At 49.4% G+C, this 11406-nt stretch overlaps 1 protein-coding gene across 1 annotated transcript in view; it reads left to right on the forward strand.

Moving 5' to 3' along the window:
• EMILIN2 (elastin microfibril interfacer 2) overlaps window positions 1-11406 on the forward strand; it is a 61299-nt gene that overhangs the window by 31296 nt on the left and 18597 nt on the right. The window contains exons 4-5 of the mRNA XM_008569164.1: window positions 415-1887; window positions 2016-2471. Of these exons, the coding sequence (XP_008567386.1) occupies window positions 415-1887; window positions 2016-2471 (1929 nt within the window). The remainder of the gene's footprint in view (window positions 1-414; window positions 1888-2015; window positions 2472-11406) is intronic.

The raw sequence follows: 11406 nt of genomic DNA on the forward strand, positions 1-11406 counted from the left end.
GTGGCTGCAGCTCATTAATGTGGGAGTGATGTGTTCATAGAGTTAAGTAGATAATGAATATGTATTTCTCTTTAGGGTTAAAGGACCATTGGTTACCTATTATGTGCCATGTACATATTCTCCTAATAACCCTAGGAGGGATTGTACTTCCTCATTGTAGAGGAGGGGATTAGAGTTCACAGAAGTTAATATACTTGCAAACTGTAAACAGCAGAGTCAGAATGCAAGTGGAGGTCTGTTTGACTCCAAGGCCCATACTCTTTTCCATTCTACCAAAATAATCACGTACAGTTAGGTAGGGGACCTGTAAGTGAAGCTTTAAGTGGATTCTGTAGGTATCCTGTTTATTGTTTTTGCAGAAACTGGTCGAAGGTAGATAATGTTAACTCATGTCCAACTTCTTCCTTATAACAGATAATGAACCAAGCCAAGTTTCAGAGCCCAAGAAGACTCTGTCACCAACTCGTGTGGCAGAACCAAGTCAGGCAGTAGATCCAAAACAGGGGCCCCAAGAACTTCAGGAAAAGAAAATCCAGGTGCTTGAGGAGAAGGTTCTCCGACTCACAAGAATGGTTCTTGACCTCCAGTCTTCTGTTGCTGGGGTGAATGAAAACCTCAAACATGCCATTCAGGATGATGCCAGTAAAACTCTGGCATCGTGGCTCAGCAGCCTGCACCCCCCAGCAGTGCCTGACAGTGTCATTGCTGGGGACACGGAAGTGGTCCAGCTTCCTGGCATGCCCAATACCACAGAATCCGGCATGAAGGACATCAAGTCTGAGTTGGCTGAAGTCAAAGACACTCTGAAGACCAAGAGTGACAAGCTGGAAGAGCTGGATGGGAAGGTGAAGGGTTATGAAGGGCGGCTCAGGCAGCTCCAGGAGGCTGCCCAGGGCCCTACAGTGACCATGACCACCAACGAGCTCTACCAGGCCTATGTAGACAGTAAGATCAACGCCTTGAGAGAGGAGCTCATGGAGGGAATGGACAGGAAGCTGGCCGATCTGAAGAACTCATGTGAGTACAAGCTGATCGGCCAGCCGCAGCGGTGTGATGACTACGGGAGCAGCTACCTGGGAGTGATAGAGCTGATTGGGGAGAAGGAAACAGGCCTGAGAAAAGAAATAAATGACCTCCGAGCCCACTTGCAGAATCCTTCAGCCCTGCCGAAGTGCTGTGATGGTGAGAAGAGTGGTGACTTCGGTCAGCAGATTAAGACATTAGACCAGAAAATCGAGAGAGTCTCTGAGGCCACCAGAATGCTGAATGGACGACTGGACAATGAGTTTGACCGTCTCGTAGCTCCAGAGTCAGAGGTGGATTTTGATGCAAGATGGAATGAGCTAGATGCAAGGATCAACGTGACAGAGAAGAACGCTGAAGAACATTGCTTTTACATCGAGGAAACCCTGCGGGGGGCCATTAGTCGAGAGGTAAATGACTTGAAGCACCTTCTTGATCAGAAAATCCAGGCTCTGGAAGACCGTCTGGGGCACGTTCTTCTGCACATGGCCAACAGCACTGATGCAGAATTCACTCCCCCAGGGTCGGCCCTCCCTGGTGTGGCAGGGCCAGGGAATGAGCAGGTCATGATGGAATTAAACCACCTGAAGGACAGAGCTCAAGTTGTTGAGGATATTTGTCTGCAGAACTTCCAGGGAGAGCCTCACAGGACAGAAGATGCTTTGCCAAATGGGAAAGACCACGCGGTGGGTGACAGCGCCAGCCTTTTGAAAGCTCTAAATGACACGATGCATAGGAGGTTTCAAGAAACCGAATACAGCATCCAGAAACTTCAACGGGATTTTAGTTTTCTTTATTCTCAGCTAAACCGCACGAAAAACAATGTGACTCATCTTCAGAATGAAGTGAGCGGTTGTAGAGCAGGTATAAATGCTGGAGTGAGTGGCTTCCCTAAGGCGGGGGGGCAAGAAAGGACATTCTTTATTCTCAGCTAAACCGCACGAAAAACAATGTGACTCATCTTCAGAATGAAGTGAGCAGTTGTAGAGCAGGTATAAATGCTGGAGTGAGTGGCTTCCCTAAGGCGGGGGAGCAAGAAAGGACGGTGGAGAGTCTCCTGTCTCCCCAGGACCCCATGGCTCATTGCTGCGGCCAGCTGGAGGACAGGTGGCAGAGGCTCCAGAGCCAGGTCCTCTCCAAGCTGGACGGTTGTAAGGAAAAGACGAATGGGGTCCAGAGGGAGGTCTCCGTGGTGGAGGGCCGGCTGTCTCACATGGAGGAAACCTGCAGCAAGCTGGACTCCATCTCCGGGAGTCTCCAGAGGATCAAGGAGGGGCTCACCAGGCACGTCAGCAGCCTGTGGAACTGTGTCAGGCAGATGAACGGGACACTCGGTTCACATTCCAGAGACATTGGTGGCCTCAAGAATTCAGTCCAGCAGTTCTATAGGCATGTGTTCCAGATTTCTACCGACTTGCAAGATCTGATCAAATTTCAACCATCAACAAGTAAGTTGAACTTGACGATTTCATTTCTTGTATTTACTTGCAGCATGTGACAGCATCATGCTACATTTTGGACAGTTTGTGGAATTAATTAAACTACATTAGTGCTACCGAGAGTGTGGGTCTTAGGTTGGTGCCAATACATGAATCATTTGGTAGCAATGAGATCAGTCCCAACATTGAGAGTACGTATTTAGAAACCTTTAAATAATTTGTCATCACTGCAGCATTCATGTATTTTACAGAAGTGTCAGTCCACAGTACATTGAAAATGGAAAAGGAAACTGGCCCTTCACCACAGATAGATGGCAAAATACTGCTGTATGCTACCACTTTGGTGAGCTTAGGGTTGGTGAACTTAGATTTTGGGCATGACCACTTAGGGCAGTGGGTACTGTCATCCCCTCTCCTATGAGGGTACTGCAGAAAATTCATGGATAAATAGAGCTGAAAGGTAATATGAATTTTTCCATGAGCTTTTGAAGACCCTCATACCTGGGGAGTCTGTTGTGTGCTGATCCGTTCACCTCTGTACAGACTCGCTTTTTGTTTGTGTCATTACTATCTTTGTTGTTATGATCTTTGGGCCACATCCCAGTCCCTAAAATCAAGGGCTTAGCTAATGGCAGATAGGATGCTGTCATATTCGTTTCCAAAGACACAGACAGGACCATGGGAAGAAGCGGTTTAGGGGCAGTAACTGAGCCCCAAATGCCAAGGTCCAGGAAGCTCATCAGAGGTGCCAAGAGCAGCCCTTGCTACACCGTAGACACCCCGCGAGTGTTTGCTGAAAGAATAAATGAATGGTCCCTTAGTAGTTTTCCTTAGTAGATGTCCCATAAAGTTGATGTTGTTGTGACTTAGGGCGGGGGGCTGAGCACATGGTCCCTGAAGGATGGAGCCCCTCCCGTATGTGGATTCTTGTTCTTTGACAGCTTCAACAACGCTCCAACCTTTCCTAACTGGAGACGGGGTGAAAGAGAACGAGAAGGGAGCTGACATTTATCGAGCACTTTCTGTGTGCCAGCGCTGGGCGAGTCCCTGCAGAACATCACTTCTGAGCCCCATGACAGCCCCACAGGGAAGGCATGCTGTTTGCAGAGCTGTCATGTTGCAGCTGGGGCTGGAGGCCAGGCCAGGCTGCATCTGGGAACCGCTGCCTCGCGTCCAGTGCTCAGCTCCCTGTGTTGCCCGGAGCTGACCACAGACTTACACGGTCCCCAGGGACTTGGTGAGGGCAGGCCATGTGCCCAGAAGGTCCCCATCTCCTGATCTCTCCTCTTCTTGTTTTGTTTTCTCTGTCCTCCCCTTCAGGCCTGTCGCCTCTTCCACCTTGCTCAGCTCTGGGTGACACACGCCCTTCCACATTGAGCTGAGATTTTATGGCCTCCGCGAGCCTGTGGGATTTTTATGACCAGGTCCCAGCTGAGGTATAAAACCTGATGAGGGGAAGGCTGGAAGATGGGAGGCAGCAGAGCCCTGGCCTGGCTGGTCCCAGCACCCTGGGTGGTGCAGGGAGGGTCGGAGGTAGTCAGGTGGGAAAATGCTCTGATGTCTTTGGAGCACAGTGCTTGTATGGCAGATAAGGAGTCACCCAGGCCAAATGGGATCAGGAATCTGCCCCCACCTCAGTGCTGGTCTCACTGCCACGCTATTTATAACTCACCCCTTCTCCCCAGCCTGCTCAGCTCCTGTGTCTCTGGAATGTTGAGTAAAGGTCACAAGTCTGTGTGTGTGTTCATAGAACGATTGTCCCTTGTGGTGACAATACTGTCTGGACTGTGCTTTATAATAACAAGATTGAACCAGATATTTCCAGTTGATTTGCTGCTCCCCGCTGGCGTGGGAAGCTGCGTTAACTCTTTCTCACTGGTCTGTTGCAGTAGGAGTTGGAGGCGAATGCTTTTAAACACAGTGTGGCTTCCAAACGTTATCCTTTTTGACGGAACTCATATTGTGAATGTAGAATGCATGGACTGTAGAGAATTTTATTGACTGGAAAGAGCCAGAAATAAACCAGCAGAGTCTCATTTGTCCTTGCGTAGCATCTGGGTCTGGGAGATCTGGAAGTGTCAGAGGTCCACGGGTGAATCTGGAGCTAAGGTCACAAAGAAAGTCCCACCCAGCTCTGTGAGGGATGTGGAGATGAGTAGGAATGATGTTCATTCTCAAAGCATTTTTTTACTTCTATTTTATTCCATTTTTTAATTTAATTTAATTTTTTTGGTGGCTGGCTTGTACGGGGGTCCAAACCTTTGACCTTAGTGTTATAGCAACATGCTCTAACCCACTGAGCTAACTGGCCAGCCAGTTTTATTTTATTTTATTTATTTATTTTCTTTTTTGTGACTGGTAAGGGGATCGCAAACCTTGATGTGGTGTCGCCCGCACCGCGCTCAGCCATTGAGCACACCGCCATCCCTATATAGGATCCGAACCTGTGGCAGGAGCGCCTCTGCACTCCCAGCGCCGCACTCTCCCGAGTGCGCACGGGGTCGGCCCTTATTTTATTTTTAATTGACATATAATTGTACATATTTATGGAGTACAATGTGATGTTTCAATACATGTTGTACACATTGTGTAATGATAATATCAGTGTAATTAGCAAATCAGTCACCTCAAATATTTATCATTTTGTGGCAAGACCATTCAGAATCTTCTTTTCTGGCTATTTTGAAACATACAATACATTATTGTTAACTGTAATCACCCTGTTATGCAATGGAACACCAGAACTTATTCCTCATCTCTAACTACAGCTTTGTACCCATTGACCAACCTCTCTTCATCTGCTCTTCCCTCCCCAGCCTCTGGTAACTACTTTTCTGCTCTCGACTTCTATGAGATCAACTTTTTTGGACTCTCCCTATGAGTGAGGTCATGTGGTGTTTGTCTTTCTTTTTTTTTTTTTTTTCCTTTTTGTCTTTTTTCATGTCCGGCAACGGATCGCAACCCTCAGGGTCGCGCCCGTACCGGACCGGGACCGGCAACGGGATCGCAACCCTCAGTGTCGCACCCACGCCTCGCTCAGCCAGTGAGTGGGAACCGGTCTGTATGTGGGATCCGAACCCTTGGCGGGAGCGCCGCTGTGCTCCCAAGCGGCGCACTATAGCAGTGCGCCACTGGGCTGGCCCTGTGGTGTTTGTCTTTCTGTGTCTGTCTTTTTTCACTCTGCATGATGCTTCTCCATGTTATTGCAATCTCAGAGCATTTTCATTCACAGCAGGAAAGAGACACACAGGTCTGCAGAGAGAATGAATGCAATCATTTGTAAAAGCCCAATGAGTAGTGCAGGGGATTATCCTCTCAGTGCATAAGATCTTATTGAGCCCCTGTTATGTGGTAGGTGATGGCTGTGTATATGGGGTATGTGGATAAAATGACAGCCTGGTGGGGAAACAGACAAGCAGACAAAGAGACGGCCACGGGAATTGGGGGTGCATAAGCTGCATCAGGCGTGCGGAGAAGCCCCACGGCAGTTGTGGAAGTTGAGGAGCACTTCTCAGAGGAGCCTTCAAGGCTGAGTAGGTATTTACTGAGCAGGGTTCAGAGGCTGGCAGGGTGAGAAGAGAGGCGAGATGATGGACTGATAAATGAGGCGTGGGTAGGATTCAGAAAGCAGGAGGGGAGGGCGTTCCTGGTAAGAATTTGGTGTGAATGGATCAGTTGTTTTTTGAGGGTGCATTTTTATTTGAGATACTTGTTCTTAAGATAGTATTATTCTATTGATATTTTGGTATTAGTATTATTATTGCTAATGAAGCTTTTCCAGAAAAGTTAAAACAAATAACTTTTAAACATGAACATTAAAAGAATGCATAAAAACACTCTGTATTATATATTAGTTTTTCTTTGTGTTAGAGATTATATAGTTCAGTGGTTCATTGACTGCCCAGTGGAATTGGAACAGTTATTTATTACTGAATAACAACCTACCCCAAATCTTGGTGACTTAAAATGACAAAGTTGTATTATTTTCCATGATTCTGCAGATGAGGAAATTGGGCAGGGCTTGGCTTGGTGGTTCTTCTACTCTGTGTGGCTGCATTGGGCTGTCAGTTGGCTGGAAGGTCCAGAAAGAGTCAGTGACATGTCTGGTGCCTCGGGGCTTCTCCACGTGTTCTCTCTCTGTCTAGGTGGCTAACCTGGGTTCCTCACAGCATGGTGGTCTCAAGTAGTCAGACTCATTACCTGGCCGCTGGCTCGTATAGGGAATGCTAGGCCCAGAGCTGGCGCGACATCACTTCTGCCACATTCTATTGGTCAAACAGGTCAGCTCTTGAGGGGTGCTGTGGCTGGAAGTGTCAGGAGAAAAGGGGTATTAATGGAGATCATCAAGTCTACCACAGTGAGCACAGGTCCGGAGGTGAGGATGTGCAGCGTAGGTTTGGACCAATAACCAGATTTCTGGGCCAGGGACATAAACTCTGGTGTTTCTACTCAGTCCATTGCCCTGTTCACAGATCCTGTTTTCTTCCCCATGAGCATCCCCGTGGAGTGCTGCTATCCAGGAGCAGCCAACGGGGAGAAGAAGGGGCTGCCACTGGTGCTCGGATAGATCCCAGCCTCTTTAGTATCCCTCCCACTAGTGCAGGCGATCTTCCCTGGGGTCCTTGAAATTCTATGCAAATTTTTGGTTATTTTTTGGCCAGAGGCCATGGCTTTCATCTAGGATGTGGAGGTGCACCTGACTTCCAGAAGACGACAAGCCACTGCATTAATTCGTCACTTTCTCCCCTTCAGCTCTGTCAAGTGGGTGCAGACCCCCGTTCTGACTCCAGGGGCTCCCACCCAGCTGCTCATGTCTCATTCATTGAACTCAGGTATTTACTGAGCCCTGTTCTAGTGCCGGAGGTTCAGCCCTCATGGATTGTACGCTCTTGGGGGAAGACGGACGATGTACAGCCACGCAAATAAAGGTTTGATTTCAGTTAGTGATCAACGTCACGAGGAAAGATAGAACAGGACGGCGGTAGGGAATGGGGGCGGGAATCTATTTTAGATCACTGGCCATGGGAAGCGGCTCCGTGGAGATAATGTACAAGCATAGGTTGAGCCAGCCCTGCAGAGATCTGTGTGGGGAATGGTCCGGGCAGAGGCTCCGCGGCTGGGATGAGTCTGTCCTCTTGAAAAACTCAGAATGCCATGTGGCCAAGTATATGAACCTGGGGGAAAGTCACATGCAATGAAGTCAAAGAGAGGGCAGGAGTCAGATCATGCAGGATTTTATAGGCTGTGATAAGAAATTTGGGGGTTTTTTTTTTTGTCTTTTTATGTGACCGGTAAGGGGATTGCAACCCTTGGCTTGGTGTCACCCGCACTGCGCTCAGCCAGTGAGCGCACCGGCCATCCTTATATAGGATCCGAACCCGTGGCAGGAGCGCCGCTGCGCTCCCAAGCGCTGCACTCTCCCGAGTGCGCCACGGGGCCGGCCCAAGAAATTTGGGTTTTAAGCACCACGAGAAACTGTTGGGGGATTTTGAGCTGGGACGTGGCTGTTATGTCCGAGGTTGCAATCCCAGCTCATCCACACGAGCTCTGTGACTTCGGGCAAGTCATGTATGTACCTAATGGCTCACTTTCCTCATCTATGAATTGGAAATAATAATATTAGTAATAATATGATAATGATACATAACTTTAAAAAGTTGGTATGAGGAGTAACACTCGTAAGTAGTGGAGGATTAGAGAGTGCCTGGCACTTGAGCATCACTGTAAGTATTTCCATTGTTTTAGCCCTCTGTTCTCTAGAACGGATGATTAACCTGCTCCTGGCCCAACTTTGTTCCTTTCTCTTCCTGCAAAGCCCCAGGCCTCAGCCTCAGAGGAGAGAGAGCCTGTCAACACAGGGCGCGGGGCCCTCGCTGCTCCGGGGACTGCTGCGGACGGCCACAGGATGTTATTTTCTTTCTTTTTCCTCTTCTTTTCTAAATTTGGGGTCAGGTAGAAAGTGCACATAGCCTAGAGACCTCCCCTCCAAACATTCACAACTTCATGTACAAATACTTTTGTTGACCAGAATCTTGTCACTTATGACCAAATTAGATTCTAAATGAAAAGAAAGTCCCTAGGTCCTCTGTTCTCTGTGTGGCCCCAGGAGTTTAGTCCTGTGTTCCTGGACACACTCACTTCCATTTTCACAGAGGGCTGGGAGCATCGGTCTTTCAAATCGTCCCAAGTCACTCAGTTGGAGCCCTACTGAGTCTCTGCTCGCTGAGGTCCCCATGAGCAGGGGTGTGAGCTGGCTGCCACAGCGTCTGTATCCCTAGGTGTGGGTGAAGGGCAGAGGCTCTCTTTCTGCCTGGGACCCAGGGCCACCATGGCCTGTGACACGAACGCCATCAACACCGCAGAGACTAGGTGCAGCTTCCTGCCCAGCCCTGCCCAACACATGCTGAGGCTCAGCTGGGCACCCCCGTTCCCGGGGTTACTCTCCAGCTGGGAAGGAAGGGGAGCCGGTGCCCAGAAGTAAAGGCAGGTGGAGGGACACTGCCGAGCGGTGGAGAAGTCTCTTTCCCTATGTCAGGCTTCCAGGAAGGGACATGCCTGCTCAGAGGCCCCCATCACGTTTCAACATAGCCTAGTGACAACCGCATGATTTCCTTTTTCTACTCTCCTTTCTGCTCATGTCTCTGGGTAATTTTTCATTGTGACATTTCATTTAGGAGTGTTACAGATTTGAGAATCCTCCCTTTTATCACTTTGCTTAAGTTAAGCTGTAAAAATGAAAAAACACAGACTATTCAAATAAGTATTTAACCATAGAGCCTGGCCAGGGCGAGTGGCTTGACTCCAACATGACAGTTTTGGCCTCAGCATGAAGTCAGCTGAGTGTGGGGCCAGTTTAGGTCTAAGATACTGTGATGGACTTAGAGTTTTACAAATACAGAAAGGCTATGAGCTTTACATACATTCAGACCATACTGAGCTCCTCACAGTTCAGGCCCTTTGCCCTGTGGGTATCTGGTTTTTGTAATGTGTTCTGGTTGGTCTAAGTAGCAGCCACTTTTCTCTTAACGTGAGTTTAGAACCTCAGTGTTCCCAGAACTGAGCTTTTCCCACAGCAGCATGTGTACAACCCTCTGGGATCTTTAACAAAAATAAGAACTCCTGGGCTCGCTCAGGAGGTTCCCGCTCAGCAGGGATGAGGTGAGGCCCAGGAATTTGTAATTACATTTGTAATTAACACAACTGCCCCACCCCCCAGCTCTGGTCCTGGAAGAGGAAGGAAGGATACCTCAGAGGCTGCAGGATCCAGTCCCCCAGGGCAAGTGTGCCCAGAGGGAGCAGGCAGGCAGAGGCGTGAGGACAGACAACATACCACCGACCATGACACTGCACCCCCCAGGGAAGGCTGGCTGTGTCTGCGTGAGCCGGCTAGCATTCTCTCTGTTCTGTTCCAGTTATCGATATGTCTGTCTCTCCTTATGGCCTGTGAATGTAGCTTTAGAGTAAGCCTTAAAGTCAGGCAGCATAGATCCTCCTTTGCATTTCCATATAAATTTTAAGATCAGTTTGTGAATTTCTACCAAAAAAATAATAATAATAATAAAATTCCAAGTGCTGCTGCCGAGGCTCAGCGAGCTGAGGCCCCGGCCTATGGGATTCAGTGATAGAAAATCATGCTGCAGTTCAAAGGTATTGCCTCCCACGGTAACGCGCGGGACTAGAGCTGGTATATATTTCCGTGCTTTCTAGCTGGTACTTTGCAGAAATTTAGACCCTTTTTCCCCATTTAGCCCTGTTCTCTGGGGTTCTGCTGTTGTCATGTCTGGACTCATTTTCTCGGCTCGGCCACTGCGGTCTCTGCTCTCTTGAGGAAGAGCCACTGTGGTCCCTTCTGTGATGCCACGATCCCCGTGAGGGCACGTCTCCCTTCCCGTGTGCTCAGGAGAACGATGCAGCTTTTCTGTCCCTTGTCTTCTCAGCCCTGAGGACCCTTTTTTATCCCTACCTGCCACCACCTCGGCGGCCGGTTCTCCTGTCCTGTTCTCTCACCTTGCAGCCATCCCACAAGGAAGATCACAAGTGTTTTCTCACAGAAGCGCCCATGTCTAGGCTCACGCGGGGCCACTGGGTGCCAGAAGCCGGGGTCTCTGAATTGCCTGATGAGTCAACACCTCCGCACCTGGGCCAGGATGGTGCAGAGCTGTGTCCCAGGGGCCAGAGCTTCATTGTTGGGCACGGCAGACTACTGCGAAAGCGGCATCTGTCATCCACTCAGAATTCCATGTGTCTGCATTTGGGTGGACTGTTTTGAAGCCTGAAGTCTCGATCAGCATCTTTGAAATGCTTCTCCAGTTTCAGCGTTTGGTCGGCATGCATACCCCTTTGGATGGCAGGGAGATCAGATCTTACCCCACCCAGACTGCCGATGGGTGGCGCTTGCCATTTGCACAGTGTTCTACAGTGGCGGGCAGCCGCAGCCGTCCCTTCATCGGAATGGCATCAGATTCCACCTGGCTGACAGGAGAGCACTCAGGCTGAGCCTGTTGCATGGACGAGGTTGCTGACTCGGGAGGTTTTGGTGTTTTTCCCACAGCCAGGCCTCGAACACAGACCCTAATGGCTGAGGCCAGTCTCCCCCACAGCCTCCTGTTCTGTGACTAGATGCCAGGCCCAGGACCAACCCCTTCCCATGGCCCAAACCCTCAGGGCACTGGTTGGATGCAGGGGTCCTGGGTGGCAGCTGGAGAAGACAGATGACAACCCAAGACGCGTGTAAATGGAGCGAGGGTGTTAACTCAGCAAGAGACACCAGTTCTTAGCAGCCAGCCTCATGGATTATTGGGGATTTTCTGAGGAAAGTCTGTTTTAGGAGACTTGAAATTGGCTTTTAATAGGAACTTTAGAGGAGAGGGAGAGGCCCTTAATAGCTGGTGTCAGGTTCATCCACGGTAAGGCCGTGACCTGCCTGCTCTGCTGCAGTGGCGTG

This window comes from Galeopterus variegatus, unplaced genomic scaffold, assembly GCF_000696425.1.
Source record: "Galeopterus variegatus unplaced genomic scaffold, G_variegatus-3.0.2 Scaffold471, whole genome shotgun sequence".
Lineage (NCBI taxonomy): Eukaryota > Metazoa > Chordata > Mammalia > Dermoptera > Cynocephalidae > Galeopterus > Galeopterus variegatus.